The sequence below is a fragment of the Takifugu flavidus genome, chromosome 2, assembly GCF_003711565.1.
Source record: "Takifugu flavidus isolate HTHZ2018 chromosome 2, ASM371156v2, whole genome shotgun sequence".
NCBI lineage: Eukaryota > Metazoa > Chordata > Actinopteri > Tetraodontiformes > Tetraodontidae > Takifugu > Takifugu flavidus.
This window is the reverse complement of record NC_079521.1, coordinates 10,921,662-10,942,864: the sequence shown is the minus strand read 5'-3', so window position 1 is coordinate 10,942,864 and position 21,203 is coordinate 10,921,662. Positions and strand designations below refer to the sequence as shown.

Genomic DNA, 21,203 nt, shown 5'->3' with positions numbered 1-21,203 from the left:
ACATGAAGATTCACAAGTTTGAGGTAAGAAATTGCTGCTCTGACAACTACTGTGTTACAATTTAAATGAGTCTTTTTTTTAGAGAGTACAATAACTATTTTCACAGGTATCCTGTTTACCTTTCATAACCTGTTTGTAATTCAAAGCGCTTCGTTAATTAAGGCTCAGTCCTTTAATGCCATTACCTCCCAGCTCATCCCTCTGCTGTGAACAAATGTGTTTTTCATAAACTGCAGTAAGCTCATTAGCTTCCACAGTCAGCAGCTCCGTGAGTGCCTGAGCTGTTTCTCCATCAAGCGCTGAATATAGAGCGAACATCTCCAACACACACCCACCCCAGGCATCTGTTTCAAAGGTGTTTTCTCTCTCCAGGACATCACCAAGTGAAGACCAGCACCAGGCTGGCATCCATTGGTCTGCAGGTGAAGCCCAGCAGCTCTGCCACCATCGACTCAAATCACACGGCACACGGACAAACTTGGAATAATTTATTCTCCTAAATGTATTCCTGTTACCTGTATAACAAATGCTAAATCACCTATTCCATCACATGTCTTTTCTTTCTCTGGGGGCTAAAGCTACAAAAGCCCATTTGATTATTTCATTAAATATTAATATTTTCCTTTGTTTGCTTTGGCTGTATTTAAAGAGTGTTTGTGTGTTGAACTGTGTCTATGTCAAAGGCTTGTATTTCCCCGTTTCCTTCGGTTGGCCTCCATGACAACACAAACAGGCGCACTGAGGACCTCCTGCTCTGCCTGTGATTTTCCCTGCTGGGGTTCCTTGCAGACGTTGACAGCGTTTGAAGGTCTGCAAACTCTAACTCACTGAGGAAGCAAAAATGAATTCATACGGACTTTATCTAATCCTCGAGCTCTTGGGAAAAATCCTCTGTCTGTTTGAGCTTTTAAATACTGTAATTAGACTAATTCCAGCCTTACCAACCTGCTAAAACAGCATCACAGGAAATGTGGTGACACATTTAGAGTAATAAGGCCTGCGTCACCTTTAATAACACAGGAAATTTGTGTGGCTGAACCAGTTAGCGTTTTAATTCCCATAAGGGCTACTGCATGATATTTATCAAATGACTTGTGTCTAATAAAATGCCAGAACTCGAAGCTACGCAGCCTGTCAAAGATGTACGTTTCTGAGCTGCATCGTATTGTAAAGCACAGCAGCGATGAGCGGCTTCACACACGAGGACAGTGGACAGTGAGACTGATGGTGTGCAGACCTGCAGTGACAATCAGACACATTTAAAACGTGTTGAGAGAACATGTCAATCCTCCGGCTCATGCAAGTTGCCTTGGCAACACATCAGGAGAAAAGGAGGGTTGGGGTAGCATGGTAACGTTATTCTAGAAAATGGTTATAGATGAATGTAAATGTTTTATGATGCATAATAATCGAGCCATTACAACATGGGTGTGAAGATTTTTCCCCTTTCATTATGTAAAATGTGGTCTGCAGTATTTCCAGTATTTCACATGAATGCCTCCCCTCAGGTCTGGATTCAAACACATGTCCCATCGCTCTGCTCGCCGACCTCTGATGGAATCCTCGTGTCATCTCCTTGGACGGTAAGAGACACACGAAGAAAGCACAGACTAGACTCTCCTGCTGCTTCCTGTATCCTTCGAAGGTCAGCAGGGCACCGCGCATTAACCTGCCAACCACTGCACGCGTGCCTCTCAAACCAGCATTAAGTTTTCATTCGTACTCAAGCTCTCCGCCATCCTTGTGCATGACGGGAATTGGTGATGAAGTGGTGCATTTGCCTTTTACTGGTGCCACAGTTTGTCCTTCAGCTGCTAAGCAAACCCAAGCCTGCCACATTGTGCCATCCAATACTGTATTTTCGGATAACAGGAATTAGCCTGCCACACTAATAAGCATTAATCATGGATTGTTTAATTGCTGTTTATTGGAAGATTAATGAGTCCCAGGCTAATTGCAAGCTTTTGTGGCATGTGCTGCATTCTGCTTGACATTGATTACTCTCTCAATTGTTCCAACGCTCCATGATGACATCTTAATTTGTTTTACCATCAAGGTTATTTCCCCCTGCAGTCTTGTGTCAAAAAATAGTTGATTATTGAACTACAGAAAGCCTTTTACCATTAAAACGAGCAAACCAGAAAGGGAGGTTGATGCTTTAAAAACATCCATCCATCCATCCATCCATCCATCCATCCTCCATCCATCCATCCATCCATCCATCCATCCATCCATCCATCCATCCATCCATCCATCCATCCATCCATCCATCCATCATCCATCCATCCATCCATCCATCCATCCACCGCTTATCCGGGGTCAGGTCGCGGGGGCAGCAGCCTAAGGAGAGAAACCCAGACTTCCCTCTCCCCAGCTTCCAGCAGGATCTCCTCCTTGACCCGGAGAAGGCACTCAACCCTTTTCCGGTTGAGAACCATGACCTCGGATTTGGAGGTACTGATTTTCATCCCAGCCGCTTCACATGCGGCGGCGAACCGATCCAGTGATAGTTGGAGGTCACAGGCCGATGACGACAACAGGACCACATCATCTGCAAAAAGCAGAGACCCGATCCTGAGGTCACCAAACCGGACCCCCTCAACACCATGACTGCACCTAGAAATTCTGTCCATAAAAATTATGAACAGAATCGGTGACAAAGGGCAGCCCTGGCGGAGACCAACCCTCACCGGAAACGAGTTCGACTTACTGCCAGCAATGCGGACCAAACTCTGGCACCGATCGTACAGGGAGCGGACAGCCCGTATCAGCGGGCCCGACACCCCATACTCTCGGAGGACCCCCCACAGGACCCCCCGAGGGACACGGTTGAATGCCTTCTCCAAGTCCACAAAACACATGTGGACTGGTTGGGCAAACTCCCATGCACCCTCGAGGACCCTGCTGAGGCTGTAGAGCTGGTCCACTGTTCCACGACCAGGACGAAAACCACATTGCTCCTAAAAACACTTTTGAAATAATTTTCCTTTTTAAAATCCATCCTGCAGTTTCCCGTTGGCATAATAACAGGAAACCTTAGCTTCTTCTTGTAATGATGGCTGATTGTTTGGATAAACATGGATGTAGAGTGGGAATGGCAAAAAACAGGAGGCAAAAAAACAAAGGCCTAAGGAAAAAGATAAGGAAGGAGAAAAAAATCCATACTATGGCTGAGCAGGAGGTGAGGGTCTCCAGCTTACCTGTCTCACAGCGGGGACCAGTAAATCCTGAGGGACAGACACATGTGTTTGGAGACACACAGGTTCCTCCGCTTCTGCATCCATCCTCACAGAAGGCTGAAAACACAAGGTTTCATTGGTCACCACAGTATCACAGCAGCGCCACAAAAAAGTGTGTGTGTGTGTGTGTGTGTGTGTGTGTGTGTTTGGGGTGTGTGTGAAGGCATTAAAAATCCAAAGTGGCTCCCATGGCTGTTATTTTAAATGCAGTTCAAAGCAGAAACACACATTTGCCAGTTTAGCTGTCACGCAAATGATGGTTCTCATGAACGCGTTTTGTCGGAGCAACACCAAAAGAGCAACTAGTAAATTATAATCGCAAACCTCAATGTGGACCAGAGAGGGAAAAGGCAACATGATCCCAGAAATTCACTGAGAAATTTGAGGGTCTGTGATAATCTGATCAGCTAATCAGCCACATCTAAGGTCAATTTAGAGTTATTATTAGTCTATGTATACCTTTGGATAGTGGGAGGAAGCCAGAGTGCCTGGAGAGAACCTGAACAGGCCCTGGACACCAGGTCCTTATTGCTGTGAGTGCCAACCACTGCACCCCTGTGCTGCCTACTGCTTTTTTTTTTCAAAAAATAAATCCAAGCATGGCCTTAAAACATAATTTTATAGAGTTTTACTCGAACGAAGCTCAAGTCAGCACCATCATTGGTATCCAATGTTACTCTGGTGCATTTAAGTCTCTCACAAAGTTGAAGGTTCTTTCTATTTGACTGATTTAGTTCTGAGTTCTGAAGGAATGTTTACAAAATTATTCTGAGGGAAGCGGACTGCTTTTATATGCTGAGAAGTCTCCTTCAAGTTGTAATCTAAACACACACACACACACACACACACACACACACACACACACACACACATGCGGAATGTAATTAAATGACCTCAAAAGCACATATTAAGTTGCAAGGACAAACTTCTTCACAACATGCGCTACAGAGCCATATACCCATCAGAATCACCACAGTCGCTTTCACCTTCTATGCAGTCTCAAGCAATCTGATTGAAAGTAAGGCAAGGCGGCATGTGATGTGACTTAATGGTGTTTTGAGATCAGTCACAAAAGAAGAAGAAAAACAAAGTATTCTGAGTGGTTTGGAGCTCGTGTTCCTGAGCTACTGTATTGATTCATTAAGTTTCACCCTCTTGTAATGACACCCCGCTCCTGTAGGGGGCACTGGAGGTGCCGGTGATTCACCTGACCAAAGTAGGACGTCTTATCAGCTACAGGAAACAAATATCTTTTACACTCTGCATCATATCTTTACAGCTTGTTATAGCCAATAATAGTGGTCATAACAACATGACTGACTGATATAAGACTAACATGGCTGATAAGCCTGTTCTGCATTTTTTTTTTTTTTTTGCGTATTCAAGGCATTACTACAATTTTTTAAATGCGTCACATCTTTCCTCGTGCTGTAATTATAAATCAGACTGGGGCACAGTTCTTTTTTTCTGGAGTAACCTGCAAAAGGTCCGACTGGATTCAGAGCAATGCTGCAACACCCTACAATCATCAGCCTGTTCTGTGAGCCTCCGGCTACAATGAGAAAGGAATGCAAGAGAGTATGAGTAAGCTGGCACAGGCCAGTTATCCACAAAAAAAATAAAAAATAGGAAAGCATTTGAGTGTGCCAAGATGTCGAGAAAGAGTGGTTTCTCCTTAAAGAGCCCAAAAGTGAGCAGGCGTAATTAAAAGCCTAATTAATGACACAATTTGAAAGATGAGCCTTAATGGGCTGAATAATTCAGTAATACTTACATTTTGTGTAATATATGGGCAGAAACCCATCACTCTTTAGTTTCTAATCAAGCAGACTGATTAGCTAATCAAGTCAGTGATCATCCTGGTGTTTCACACTTGTGAAAAACACAGTGATTATAGAAAGACATGCATATCAACAAATATAAACAGAATCTCATGCCATAAGCTATTAAAGCTATTAATGCCACTGGTTCCACAATCTAAAGAGTTCTATCACAGTCCTCATTAGGATTGTGATTGCTTCTGTACGAATAAACCGCACTTTAAATTAATTACACTTATATTGACTCAATCTATCTCCAGCTCTAATTATCATCCTGCTTCCATCAACCTAATGGTCTTCTGCCTTGCAGGAATGGAGGGCTGGGCAACATGGTCGTTAGTTACCGTGCATTTTTTTCTCCTTCTGAGTTACATATTCTACGCAGTAGTTGGTAAGACAACGTTGCTTTCCAATGCATTGACAGGAACCTCCGGGATTTAGCGCCGATATTAGTGACAGAATGCAGCTTTGCTGCTGCAGGAACGATCTCAATCCTGCCTATTATCCGTAACTGCTGACTTCTCCACTCTTTCATCTTCCTCTCTTCTTTGGACGGCCTGTATCAAATCTCTTTTCACATTTTCTACCCTCTTCTCTCCTCCCTGACTCCGCCTCCGTCTCACATTAGCAGGAACCCTGCAGCGACAAATAGCCCCTGCTGGGGTAGTGAGGAGGAGAGCTCCCGCCTTCATTGTTGTCCCCACGACCCCCAGCTAAACTCTCTCACTGGCCAGCTGAATCTGGTGCTGACTTGTGATTTCCGCCGACATGCTTATAACCAGAGATTTGCTATTTGAGTTTTCCATTATGGGCCTAGATTGCTTTCCAGTGGGTGGCGAGAATGGAATCATCTCGCTCTGTGCAGCCACTAACAGCCACATTCACGGTCATTGAGTGTCCAAGAATCCATCTCAGAATTAAGAGCAGGAATGTCAGAGAGAAAGCCAAATTCAAGAACGACAAGAGAAAGAAAAAGAGCTTCCTCAGCAGAGAGGAAGTGAACAAACGTGCTGTCCTGTCAAGACGCACTGCTCAATGACAACATCCACACCCTGATGACCATCTTCACCCTGACCAAGACTAATGTTTCAAGTTCATTGCTTTAACAGTGGCTGAAGGATTCAGTCTGAAGACAGACGTGATGATCAGCCACGTCTACCACCCTCTGTTTGTGTCTCTCACATGAATGTTATAGCAGGAAGCATCTGTTTATTCTGAAGATAAAATACTTGGTATTGTTTGAAGGTGTTCCCAGAATGCTCAAATACTTCTCTAACCATCTGGATGAAGGAAAGAGATATACAACCTACTTCTGAAGTTTAAGACATAAAAGTGCACCAGGGAAATCAAAAGTTGACTGTGTTTCCTAATCCAAATGGAGACAGCGTGCTGAGTTTTTGGATATGAATTTAGGGAATGAGTCCTAGGTCTTTTTGATACAGCAACAGATGCAATATTCTTTTCTTTAAAAAAAAAAAAAGGACTCTTCCAGACTCCAGATTGTTACATGACCCTTTAAGGCAACGTGCCGGAAAAAAAAATGTCAAGGCACCGAACTGGAACTAAAAAGAGAACGCAATTATAAGCCCACTCGTGTTTGCCGATGAACAGTAATAACAGTCATCTGTGCAGATTTCCTGTTGAAGTTTTGCATCACAACGGTGGCCGAACGCGTGCTAGGTAGTTTGGTGGGTGTGGCCTGTACTGGCAGCCAACGAAAGGTCAGAGTCATGTCTGATTTTCTGTTTCTGTATGTGATCATTGAGTCACTCAACCCTGCAGCAGCAACATCAGCGATGTAATCATCCAAATGAACTCCTGCCACTGTGGAAGCATGGCCAACGTGCACATTTGGAAAAGTAGTTAACTTGTACCACTGTACAAGTGTCTGCTCACTAAAGAGAGCTAAAACTCTGCTGTCTCTGTGATGCAGCTGAGCGGAGGCCACCAGCCCTGGCTTGTTCTCTCTGTTCAGCATTTACTCAAATCACAGATAATGACCCCACTTACAAGACAATGAGCACTCCAGCCAGGTGGATGACATGGATTAAAGATGCGTTAAGTCTGTTTTTTGTTTTTTTTACCCGTATAATGTATCTTTGGCGGGTTGAGCGGGTGGCTGATCGATACAGCCGACACAGCCATCAATTCCAGCAGGTGCTGGCAGAGATTTCTCGCCACATTGTCCGCAACCGCTGAGAGAAGAAAAGTACTGGAAGTCAACGAGCAACACTTAACAACACACAAGCAATTTCACTGCCACAGCGCATTTATGCTTGAGAAGTTATTTCTGTGTTCCGACAACAGGAAAGGGGAATAAACCACAGCCACATAAAGACGTAACTTGACGCCATTAAGTTCTGAGGAAATGGCAGCGGCGCAGCTTCTTTCTCGCAGTTCTAAGAAATTAACTTTAGTTTTGTAGTTGGCCCAGATGCTTTCAGCAGATGTGCTTTTTAATAAAAATCACTGCTGGGGAACTATGGCACTCATAACTCAACGCACCTATAGAGCGCGTGCAGACTGAAGCGCTTCCTCCAACAGCAGATGGTAACAGATTGATCTAAAACCGATGGAATGGTTTATGTCAGTAAACATTTATTTTCGGCTCCAGATGTAAAACAGCAGTGAATATTTAAATCACCTTCTGCCATTATTTTACTCCACAATCCCCCAGAAAACACAAGATCTTCTGTGAAGGAAACGTTGTTGTACTATGTTCTGGGCTTGAAAACACTGCACGTGCAAAAAACCCCGCAAAACTAATGACAGCTGCAAAATGACAAAGTGTAGAGGAGAGAGGGAGAAATAAAAGGTGCCAATCAGAATATAAAAACCACAAAATAGCCATCTGACTACACCACAAACATTAACTGGCTGTTCACGCCACGTCTGGGTGATTTTATCTATTTTCATCTGTGAAACAGCCTTCAGGCCATGAACCTATCGGAGCAGGGAGGATGGGAGGGGCATCGATGCCCTTGGCAACAGAGTGTGAGTTGCTTTTATATCCAAGGGCAGCGCAGGACCAACAACACTACATGAATTCATGACTGTGACACAGGCGCATGCACAGGTAAGTTCTGCTGTCCTGCAGAGAAGAAGAGAGAAGCAGCGATTAAAGAAAAGAAACAGGCATTGTGGAATCCTCAAGATGGGAGACATTGCATAAAAGTGGGGTTGAAAACAAAGGCCTCACCCCAATAACAGAGAAATGAAAGTCATTTTGTTCAGAGTTCACATCCATGAATGGATTAACCATACCTAGTTGTCCCAAGTCACCTCTGATACAGATTGGGTCATTTGGAGTGGACTTGGCAGTTTACATTCTTAGGATTTAGAACAGTACTTGGGTTTCAGCTAATGCCGTTTCACACGTAGACGAGAACGCAAGCAAGAAATGGCTAATAATCAGAGGGTGGAACTATGTTAATGATATTTTGATTTAGACTTCTGTAATATTTTGAAGTATTGCTGGAGGGAATCAGCGAGAGCACTTGGATGATGGACTGCTGATTAACACAACTTCTGCTTCCTTTCTGGCAAAATCCTGCATTTAGAGTTTAAATGTGTTCCGCTGAAAGACAGCAAAACAATTACTGCTGGTTTGCTATTATTGTGTGGAAAAAAAGATGCTTTTTTCTCTCCCCAAAGACAAGACTCCAGCAAAAACATGCAAATGAAAGCAATGAGCCCAATCTGGTCATCAGTGGTTGTGCCGCCAATGCTAAAGTAAATAATGCATCTGTGTTCTTGAGCCTTGTTGGTGCAGAAAAAACAGGAATACAGAGAATAGAGGAGTGGAGATAGCAATTTCATGCAAATGGAGCTTTGCTGTCCGCTCTTAAGGCGCTTATTCTCTGCACAGATTTATTACTGCAGAGCGTCACAAACACCACAGGTGAGAGAACATGTCCAGCGTGCACGACTTCTGCCTGGTGCATGACACGGTACGCAAGGGTGGATCTGACAGGGCGAACATGAGGGGATCTTTCTTTTCTTTTCTTTTTCTTTTCTCTACGGCAGCTTCATCGAACAGCAGGCCGAACATAATTGCTTCAAAATGATAAGTGCTACAAAGCTTCAAAAACAAGTGTGTTGTGTGGATTTTCTGCATTCGTACCGAATCACAGCTTCAGAGAAACAGGGGTTTTTACATGCTGTAAAACACTGTGGCCTCTGGCACCAAAGCACACGGCCGAGTAGCAAATGCGTTGTTCATGCTGTAGAGGGATGAAGTGGCGCAATAATTATATAAACACAAAATTAAATGCTTTTTCTTGGGAGTGAAATCAATCCAAAACTGGAGTTCTTTTGTTTCCGCCGCCCTGCAGCAGCCACTCGCTATCAGAAAGCATTAGTGTTGGTCTCACTCTCACACGAGCCGAATGCAAGGTGGTTCCTCAGTGATTAACTCTGACAGCAAGAAGAGAAAAGCAGGAGTCAGTGCCTTTGTCCTTTGTGCCACTGTTTAGACTCGTTACTCAAATCCTCTCGATTTAAAACCCCTTAGTCTATACAAACCAGGCTCAGCGAATGAAATAGACCATTAACAAGATTAGCTCACTTATTCCGAGGCCGACAAAGGATCTCAAATAGGCTGCTGATCATTAGGCTGGCAGCAGGGACCATGCTGATCTATAATCTTTGGTGCTGCAATTGAACTGCTGGGCCTTATTTATTGTGCTCTGAGGGGAACCACATAGCAGCAGTCCTTTTCTCTCTTGCTTGGGGCACAAACGGAAGGTACAGACGCAAATCAAAAAAGAAAAATCGAGGCACAGTAAAGGCGGGACCCTTGACTCCTCAGTTCTCCTCAGATGAAAAGAGTGATTAATATTAGCATAGTCGTTGGAAAATGATGGAGGTCTTTCTTCAGCTGCCTCCGCCGAAGATGAGCTGGGTACTTGATGTGATGTTACCCTGCACGTGGATGAAACGCCTTAAACTTAATCGTACAGTACAAACACCACGCACACAAGTGCACGATGTTGCCGAGCAACTGTAATTAGCCGTCTGTTATGGAGGTGCATGTCAAGTAGCTTTAAGGGTGTCTTCTCGGACTTGGCTGCAACACTAACCACAGGGGGGGGGGAGGTTTGGTGGACTCACGTGAACCACATTGTGGGCTAATAAATAAGAGTCAGCTGTTTGTCCCGTGGTCGTCTCCAACATTTGCACCAGATTTTACCTTGTTATTATTCGCAGGGGTAAACTGAGGAGCCACAGTTGCACTCAGACTAATTCTCCTATTCCTGAGAGAGACGTGGTGATATATGAGGGGAATGAGATGGGAGGCACAGGTCGATTGGCCAAGACTGTTGCCATCACGCAGTAATGAGATCTCATGGGGGAGGGGAAAATAGAGGCAGATTTCTTCAACTCCCTAGTCGCATAATACTAATTGGCTGGAATACCACAGGTAAAATGTTAGGAGGTTTAATGGCATTATTAAAGGAAAGATGTGATGGGACAAATCCTCAGCAAACGCGGCCAATGCTGTGTTGGAGCTGGAAGAGGTTTATGAGGAGAGATTCTTAGGTTTTTTCCAGGACAACAGTGAGAACTCTGAAGCTCTGCACAAAGGTGGGACGTGTGTGCGATGCGGAGATTCAGTTTAGTTGCATAAACCGTCATTCATCCTTGATTCACACGGCGGCTGTTTTGAGAGCCTCCGCAGATCACTCGTCTGCTCTTTCACCTGTCTGGAAACAATGCAGCAGCAGCAGCAGCAGCAGAACGTGTGGAAACCACTTTGCAAATGGTTCCTCCTAGAAGCAGAGTCCCACCCCCCACCTATCCTAATGGGCATGCTACAGAGAGACAGTGGACCTGCTGCAGGGAGGGAACGCCTGCTCTTTTCTCCTTCTGTCAAATCTGCCCGTTTCCTCCTCCTCATTATAACAACCAGCTATTTTGCTTTCAGGAGCTTTGTGTCCTGTCCATCTCCCTTTCCACCTGCTGCACCCACACATGTGTGCACGAATATAGAAAATAACCTGCAGCAGTTAAAAGTGCACGCTGCCTGCTTCCTTTGATCTTAACACAGCTGCTTTGACCTGATACAGTTAATCAGGTGGCCATTTCTTTATTAGTAGTATTTATTCTGATAACTTTACACTGAATCATGTAGTAAAAACTCTAAATAAATGAAAGCAAGCAACACCGAGCTTATTAAAAACTTATTAAGCTTAAGCTTATTAAAACACTTACAGTCCTGTCCATAAAGGAGCTGTCAGATACATCCTGCTGCCCTCCGCTAAAGTAGAATAACTCTCACTTCATTTCAGGCTTATTTATGTTGCCTTGCACTAAACTGAAAAGCTTCAGAGTTGCTGCTTGCTTTATTACATATGGTTATTACATGTACAAGTCTTGTGGCATGTGCTGGTTTGGTGTCTCCTGGTGTCGCCTTCCTACGTGGACAGGAAACCATCGGGAATCACGTCCATCATGAGAAACTACAAGAGGCAGAAAGAGGCGGCAGTTGGAGCTGCCCGTGTTAGCTGTGTCCGGAGAGTAACTGCTTTCACCGAGGAGGTCGCTGAGGGAGAAGTTATTAAAATGTTAGGATTAGGATCAGCTCCCAAGGGGCAGATGGACCTTGGTGGTAGTTAAGGTTCTCTGGGTGGAGACGTGATGTGCGTTGTGTTTTTCTTTCCTCATAATTGCATTAGCCTGTTATTTAGTGGGCTATTGTTACTTAGTGAGCCATTAAATGGTTTTTAGTAAGCGTGGAATAAAACTTATCTGGAAACTGTATGTTGTAATAACACATATTGTCACATGATGCACGACGGGGGGAGGGGCTTGCAAGAACATGGCAATCCATGTGCAATCGATCAACTATTAAACAATAAATAATGTGTTGTGGAACAGCCAACAAAGAGTTCACTGCTGTGTCATGGAAAAATGATTTCCTTTGCTTTTTCAATCTTCACCTCGGCGGGCAAAGACGGGGCCTGTTCCATCCCTGAGGGGCCTTTGTTATGGGCTGGGGAGACACATTTCACAGTTTAGCCGTAGTTCATTCAGTTTTCAATGTTTGACCAGAAGTCTCTGCTTTTTGTTATTGCAATAAAAGGAGGTTATTTGGCGATTGTTGAGAATTCCCATTATCAAGACATTATTACTGAGCTGTTTCTCCACTCGAATCGCCCATTTTCCTGGGTTTATTATTCTGAAGATGACTACACACAGTCGGTGAGTGCTGTAGATATAAATACGGAGTGTGCGAGCACTCCAAACTTCTATATACGAGGCTGAGCAGATGCTTTTAAAAAAGATTGGATTGTATAAATAATACCAAACCAGGGTTGGAGTGAGCAAAAACAAAAACATTTCTCAGTTCCGGCCTTCTACCGTCCTCCATGTGCAGAAGATCCTCACACCGATCAGCCAAGATGCATTTGCAAGGCCAACAGGAAACAGGGATTAATGGAGAGGTGGAGGGAGGGGGTGAGGTGGGGGGGCAGGCTGAATCAATTTCCATCATCTCTGCATCTGCTGCCTGGTTAGCTGATGTGAACGCTGAGTGACCCAGACTGACCGTGATGTTACAGAGTAGAGGATCAGCCACCACCACAGCATGAAAGGAGGGCTGCAATCGATGGTCGTGACTGTTTGAGTGTCCCGTGATCTGTTCCAGGTTCGGGAAGGATTACCTCGACAGATGGTGCCGTTGCCCACGTAGCCCGGCTTGCAGGTACACAGGTGTCCTCTGATGGTGTTGGTGCAGATGGCGTTCTCATCGCACAAATTCTGGCCACCGGCGCACTCGTCATGCTCTGAGGAGGACAAAGAGGAACTTTATACGAGCTATTTAAGTTCACTGGGGAAAATGAGTGACACTTCCCACCGCTAGTGCTAATGTAACCACAAAATGGCCTTGAGGGAAAATTAGCACTCAGGGGAGCTCAGGAGTTAGTCTGTAATAACGGCTGAAGAATCTGATAAGATCATTAAAGCACTGAATTTTCTAGGCTTACTTTTAAAAGTGGAAATGTTGAAAACGTCCAGGGCTGACTGACTGCTCTGTACCAGCAGTAATTAGACTAATGATGGCTTAGCAAGAGCTGGGTAACTTCGACCATCCCAAATATCAACTTGCAGAGAGATTCGCTGGTACATGAAGGTGTTTGCTGAAACTGCCACGTCCTTTCCCAGCATCCCAGTAAAATATTGGTATCCCACTTTATGTGGTTGAGTACTGGCTGATGTTTTGGGGTTTTTTTTTGCTTGAAGCGTTGCCAGACAACATGTGAAATATTTGAATCAGTCATTTTTTTTACTGTTCTTGTCTCGTGTTTTTCATGTTCCACCTTGATTTAAAGGTTTAAGCAAAATTCCTCATTTTTTAGGTGGAAGGCATTTTAAATAAAATGCTAGGTGAAGGAGTGCAGCATGATGACACACACCCTCTGTGTGTTCTGAGCTCCAGCTCTTTGTTTACGAGCTGGGCCGCTGTTGTTTCATGTACATTGGTAACGTCCACGTGAAGATGACCGGGATCCGACATTACCTCGAAAGAAACAACAGCCGTTGGTGAAGAAGGTAAAGGGGCTGAAGTCGGACTAACATTGGTCGCGAGGCGACGGGGTGGGGTCGGAGAGCAGAGGTAGAGGGGGGGGGGTGTGGCTCAGGACTCGTTTTGTTTTGGTCTACAGACAGCGCACAACAGCGAACCTAGCGTTGAAAAAAGTGTGCTCATTGCCCCTTTAATGAGTGCTTTACACGGCCGCCCCGGCAGGCCGACATTAATCTGTCAGTAAGGCTTTTTTGTCATGGAAATCTCATTTACGGTGCTGCACAGACGACAAGCAGAATTCTTTAACCTGTGCATCGCAGTGGCACAATAATCACGTCAAACACGACCTCCCACGTGTGTCGATAATGAACGCCGCAGCTTCCTAATGAGGCTGCGCTGGAGATGACCCGAGGCCACCGCAACACTAGAGCCGCCATTAGAGAATAACGCTAAAGTGATTCATACATTTTTTAAAAGCAGCGGAATTAAAACAACATGAAATAATCATCGCGGATCTCGCCATGGTTTATGAATGTAAAATGAATTACTTTTTTTTTTGGCAACGTAATACAGATCTTATTGTTGGGAGCTTGTCCAATTGATTAAAGCGCCTTTAATTCATCTCACATCGGGATCTAACGGGATTTCAGATAATCACAAACAGAACATTAAAAACGTCACGCTCGGCGATTCATCTCTGGGGTTCTGAAGCCTCACTGCCAACACGGCTCCCGACACCAGACGCACACGGCCCGAGGCCCGGGACCTGGCCCGATGTGGGTCCCAAGAGCAAGGCGCACGCTAAAACACACCCGTCGTTAATATTCACAGAGTCATGACTAATAGATTCCTCTTAATTAATGAAGGGTGCTCAGAAGGCCCTGAAGCAACGTGGAGGAATTATTTAGCTTTTCCTCCCTGAACTATAAAACGGAGACGAACGTCAGCCAGGCTGGTGGGATGTGCTGGAATTTATGTGGAGGGACACGGAAGGTGGGCTGCCAGGGTGGAAATCTAATAGAGGAAGAGTTAAATGATGAAATATTCAGTTTGCTGACGGCAGTGATGTGATGGACGGGAGGGTAACACACCTAAATATTGATGTTTAACCACAATTTAGAATTATGGAGGCTAAACAGCGTTTAGGAAAACGAGTTTGGGAAGAAAATGAAATCGGTGAATACCTACAAGGAAAGACGCTGATTTCAGGAAGATGTTCAGGAAGAATAGAGAGGAGATAAAGTTAATTACTCATTACATGCAAATATGATCTGGAGTGTCAGTAACTCAATAATTCAACTATAAGTTGAACGTTTCATGGTGGAAGAGCACTAAATTCAAAAATGTAGCTATAATAAACCAGGTATCACCTGGTCATTTACAGCTCTGAGGCAACATCTAAACATCTAGAAACGGAATCGTTCAACAATCCCACACTCAACATCCTGCTTCACTGGTTTGGCTTAAAAAGAAACCTGCTGTAGCACAGCGTGGTGGTGGTGGGGTTGAACACTGTTGTCTAATTAACGCTAAATACAGGACGACACCCAATCACAGCTGAACACGGCGTCTAACGACACATCATCAGAACGCCGAGCAGGCGGGCAAACTGGGAAGGAGGCAGGTTGGATCTCACAGAACTGAGTCCAACAGATGACGAAGCCACGTTTTGCAGATTTTTTTCTTTTTACCCCTGAAAATGTATTTTAATGATAAAATCAGGCCAGAGGATCATAAATATAAATGTGAGTTAAACTCAGCCAACTGTAGAGTACATTTAAATACTAAACAGGCCACTAAACAGAATGTTGACGGGTTTACTGACACGCCGCGCTAAGAACATCAGATACCAGACAGCTTGGACTTGTTCTTTAATGAAATGTCACACAGTCGGGTTTTGTATGTTTTAACTGTCCAAAATTCAAACAGATGAGCCGGATCAGAAGTCATTTCTCACATTTGCAGGGAGCCTCGGTGTCAGGAGACATGGGAATTGGCATTTTCCAGCTTTAACGCTCCTCTGCGCTGCCTATCTTTAGCAAACGCTCACATCATCTCCACCTCTGTCTGATGTCTTCCTCGACACGTCAACAGTCACAGAACTGAAGATCCCCTAAACTCTCCTTGTGGCGGATAAGACAGGAAGCGGCATCCCTCCGCTATTTATTGAAATGCGAATCTATTAATTGCTTGAGTTGCTCTGACACGTGTGAAATTCAATACAATTGGTTTGGATGCGTGGAGGATTAAACTAATAATCAAGGACAGTTTGTCAACTGCATCGTAATGTGTTCTAGGTGTGCATGTCAAAAGCAATAAATGTCCCTTTCGAACAAGATTATTATTAGTATTTACAAAAAAGGGAAGGAAAAGAATTCTATTTTCAATGTCATAAAGAGCATTTTAAGTTTCTTCACATAAAGTTTTTCTTCCACTCTGTAACTGTGGAACATCGTCATCACTTAGTTTCCGAAACCCTCCGAACTTTAATCAGACATTTCCTAATGGAGGAAAATAAGATGTCGCTTTAAATAACTGACAGCTTACTCGCAAATTGCTTTGCTTCAGAGCTCATTAAGTTTCTAAGAGTATGGAATACTCACGATAATAGAAGATAAACGTTAACCTTGATGTGAAGCAAATGGTTGTTATTTTATTTTTATAAGGGACAGAATTCCCAGGAGGAGCCTGGTGGTGGCAGTCGGGTGTATCAGGCTAATAACGGCTAACTGAGCCTAACATATATATAAGGCTAACGGCTAATAACTGACCCTCCCATGTTGCGTAAGAGCTGCTGTTTCAAGTTGAGAAGTTCAGAGTAAAGTTTGTGTGTGTGTGTGTGTGTGTGTGGGGGGGGGGGGGGCAGACTGACAGGCCGATTGGTGCAGCATCGGTGCCGTCTGCTGAACCAGCTGGCCAAATTTACCTGTCAGTCTACTTTCCCATCCACACCTATAGACCCAAGCTGTGTGTGTTGACTGAGAGGAGGAGCTCAAACAGCAGCGAGCTGCAGCTTAAATACTCCACAGCAGCACCACCACCGAGCCACACTGTTGTGTGCATGTATACAAAGAAGCATAACTTAAATGAGTTTCAATAATGCTTAAGCATTGAGTGCCTTTTCTATTCATTTCCTGAAAGAACCTTTCTAAAAAGGCCTTTGAGGAACTTTCAGATCCACTTGGTGCTTTCGTTTTCTGCGTTTATCAGATCTGCGGCTGCAAAGAAGCTTAATTTCTCCTGTTGCTCCGAGAACCTGAACAGCTCAAAAATAAAGACGAGAGACTCCCCGTCTATTAGAGAATGAGTAAAACCAATACCCCATCATTCTTTTTCCTGAACATAATTGGTTTGTACGACATGTCCTCATCACTTAAGCTCTTACCATTGTGTCGTTCGACAATGTCAAGTGGAACGCTTCGGTATAATGTGAGATTTAATGACCAGTGACGAGATCATAAAGACTCGAGGATGGACGGGTCTTTCTTTTTTCCCTTTCAAAAGTGAAGCACAATACTGCTGCTCACTTTAAAACCGTGAGCAGCACAGAGAACAAGTGGGATCCTGGCTCTGCTTTCATTTATCTTTTCATCTTGAAGACGACGTCTGAATGAATGCTTCCCGTGTCCCAGGTTATGCTACGCACTGCACATTTAGCGGCGCTTCCTGCCTCCTTGGCCCCTTTACACTGAGAGCCTGAGGAACCACCACCGCCCTTATAGCGACTGCTCATTTCACCTCATGGGAGGATCTAAACACCAAACTCAACAACCTCGCAATTACTATAGTACTGTAAAAACTTAAACTCTCAAGTACAGGAACACATAAACGTCTGCACCACAGATAACCTAAAAAGGTAAATCTATTCAAGTTGAGTCAGGTCCCCCATCTGCTGCATCCAGTCCTCCCCTGCAGCCACAGACTTAGGTTGTTGCTAACAGCAAGCATCATATGATGGCAGAAACTAACACGTACACTGACTTTACTGTCTCAAAGCTCAGTGTTAAGCCTTGAAGCAGCATGCTGAGATGGGTGAAACAGGCAGGATGTTATTGTCGACCTTTCTTTTCTTATGACAACATCAGCAAGAGCGCTCAGAGACAGATTGTTGTAAATATAGCAATGTATTTGGGTTTCTTTTTAGCTAACATCCAAATGAGCAGAGATGGTTGACTTTCCTCACTTAGAATAAGGAAATGTTAATTTACATCAACATTAAGTTGGCACATAACACAAGTGTTTCTAGATATGTTGCAAATATGTTCTTTATGGATTACAGCTGCTTCTTGAGTGCAATTCACATTTATTTTGGTTTATGGTGTCTTGAAGATCGACTTCAAAATATAACGCCTCCGCGTGGGGGCTGCAGCGCCGAGCGCTGGGTAAATGCAATTCATTTACTTCCCAATGAAATATACGGCTCTCAGCAATAAAAGTGCTTAGGGCTGCAATTCACATTAATGAAAGCATGTTCCATTAATATGCTCTGTCAGTAAACATCCATCCCATAGCTGCAAAACATTAGCATTTAACACGTCTCTACGTGGAGGGATGGAGAGATGGAACCACGGGGGTAATCGCAGTAAAGGGGGTCCAAAACACTCCACCATGGGAAAAGCGTTCATAATCAAAAACCAGCAAAGTGAAATAATGTTGATGACGGAATGATATGCACTGAAGACATGTTGGGAAAATTACTGGCAAATAATCTGACACAGAGCTGGAAGACCTGATGCCCCTACAGGCCGTATGTGGTACTGTCGATTGAAACAAAGTGATTTCTTTTAGAAAACACTGGTGCAGTCATACAGCAGGTAACACTTGGGGATTCTATTTCCCTCCTAAAAATCATTCACCTGGACCGTCATCATGTTACGGTCGCCAGTGCGTGTCACACAACGCATGCACTCAAGGCCAATTCAATGATAAAGTAAATCCCGTTCCTGGCCCAATATCTACATTTTTAATGGACTGACATCCCCCTGCACTGTAGACTACATCCATCTCTTCTGCTCAGCGGGAGTTCCAGATAAATAAGAATCACAGGGACGACTGAAGACGTCTTCGCTAACTTTGTCCAGAACCGTGTCACAAAGGCTCATTAATTCAGCCGGTGCTGAGGCAGCCTTGGCGCTGTGACCTCCATCATTGAAGAGTTAATGTACGCGAGGAAGGTTGCCAAGGTTTCCAGCCTCATCGTCGCCACTGAGCTCCACATTCATTACCTGTATAATTGGAGGTGGATTTGATCATATTTTCATTAAACATATAATGTGTCTCTGCGGGGGAAAGACGTCAAATCTATAATTTCAGAGAATGTGGCAAACAGTGCATGAAATTAACGCCAGCGTCTCGCGGTCAGCAATGCCACCGAGTCAGATACGGTTGCTATAAACAGGAGCTGGGAGAGAAAATTCTAAATGGAAATGTATTTTTCTATGTGCATACAGGGTAAAAAAGGGAATACACAAAGAGGAGTCAAGTTAACAGAAAGCGGCTGATATCTGCGAGAGGCATCTTTTTTTGACTTACAATAGCAATAAGCGGGCCAGTAAATCTCATCTATATATCAGAATCCTTTTAAAAGATGGTTTAAATCATTTATTTGTATAAAGTAGCTTTATTTATTGAGGAGATGACAGCAGCTTCATGCGGCATAATCCTTCAATAATGAAATATTTGTTGTTTGAGGCCCTCAGCCGTTCGTGCTGTACAGTAGATAAAACCGTTACATTAAAAGTTGCCATTCAGAATTAACAGCAGCCACTAAATCCATTTTAAGCTGGCTTCACCTTATCGCTCGGCCTGAGCCAAACTTTCCCCTGGGCTGCTTTTGCTAAACTCCTGCTGTTTAAGTTGTAGCTGTTAAATTTATCAGCACCTGCGTCACGCAGAAAACAATTCCACTGAAACACAGCGATGGCAGGATAAACACACAGCTATTATCTACCAAAGTGAGAGGTCAGAGGTCACATGGGGATTCACTTCAGCTTTTCTTAACACTGCACCATAAAAATCGTATGCATTATTTTGGGGATGACCTCTATTAACAAGTGTGTTTTTGTGTGTGTGTGTGTGTGTGTGTGTGTGTGTGTGTGTGTGTGTGTATTATCTCCTGTTACACCATATTCAGGAGGGTCTAACCATGGGAGAAGGATCCCATGTCTCTTCTGAGGCTGTGACACTTGTGATTTTATGCATTTTAGGTTTTCTTAATAGTCAAATAAACTTTGGGTGCGCCCGGCTAAGGTTAGCTTTAGCATGGACCTGAAATGTTCTGAGAATCAGTCAGAGGTTGGATTTGCAACCATTTGCAGTATTAAAGTGCCTTTGGTGCAACCTGAGAATCTCCCTCTTAATAGAATAATGAAGCCAGAATCTCTTTTTTACACTTACACTCTGTCGTCAACATAAATGACTCTAAATGTGTAAATGAGCTTAGCTTGAACATCAAAGGTAACTGAGGAGGAAGAGTTCCTGGATTTCAGGAGTGCAGCTGGGAATTTTGTTTAAGTCAGAAAAAACATACAGTATCTGCCAGTGTTGTATTTTCTTTGTTTAGTAGTAGATCAAAAAGACGCACAGATCACATCTGTAAAACGTTCAGTGATTTGGAAAAATAGGCCAATCAACTGCAAACATCTGGAACACTAGCCGAACTCGATTGTGCTACACTTTGCAGTTGTTTTTTTCTTTATTTCCCCTTGTTTCTCATCCTCTCAGCCTCCCGTCACAGACCCACTCATGCCCAACTAGCCTCTGACACAGTTCACATCTCCCACACTACCTGGACTGTTGTCCATGTCCTGCACTCAGAATTCCTTCGCCACCCTCTCAGATAAGTTTTATTTCATGGGAAAAGTCTGCAAAATGTGGACACTAAATATTGCCGCCCGTCAAATTTCATCCCAAATGCACCCTGACAGATAAACAGCAGCTGTAAGCCCAGGAACTAATACTGGCTACACAAATATGGATGTAATTGCAGCCTTGTCGCATTTCTAAAGATAAGGCATACACTTAATACTTCCTGCTTCCCCTCTCATTCCCTCTCTCTGGCCAATGTTCCCCTCAAGCCGCCTGTCTGCTTCTGCAGAGGTGAAATCAAGTGGAACCACAATTACAGCAGCCTCCTATTGTTTACAGGGTTCCTCCACAGAGAAAAGGCTCCACTGCCAGGCAGGACAGACAGCCTCGTGCCCAACGCTGAAGGTGATGCATGGTGTGTCGCGTACAAGCTGGAGCAGGCGACATTTTATTCCTCGGAGGAAGCAGCTGCTCCGATTATAATATTGAAGGTGCATTTCGAGCCTGTTCACCGCCTACAGTGATGTAAGGTGGGTTTGCAGTGGGTGAAGCACATTACTGCCATCAGTTACTGTCATCCCAAACACTCTTACCCGCAGCCATGGTTTAATCTCATTTCTGCCTGATTGCCACAGTGCACGTGACGCTCTCACAGCTGACAGGACACGCAAATCAGCCTGTGATTAGGAAGAACATTTTATTCCAGTCTTTTTCAGTGCCTAATTTATTAGTTAGATTTAACATGACAAAAATAATAATAACCACCTGCAAGTAAACATTTTATCCACAAGTAATAATAAGCGTAAATTT

General features: G+C 44.0%; 1 protein-coding gene across 2 annotated transcripts in view; it reads right to left on the bottom strand.

The window, feature by feature from the left end:
• Nucleotides 1-21,203, bottom strand: part of LOC130517456 (protein kinase C-binding protein NELL1-like) — a 128,971-nt gene that overhangs the window by 12,625 nt on the left and 95,143 nt on the right. For both annotated transcript variants that reach the window (XM_057019354.1, XM_057019361.1), the window contains 2 exons: nucleotides 12,724-12,846; nucleotides 3,201-3,296 (listed from right to left, as the gene is read on the bottom strand). In XM_057019354.1, coding sequence (XP_056875334.1) covers nucleotides 3,201-3,296; nucleotides 12,724-12,846 — 219 coding nt within the window. The remainder of the gene's footprint in view (nucleotides 1-3,200; nucleotides 3,297-12,723; nucleotides 12,847-21,203) is intronic.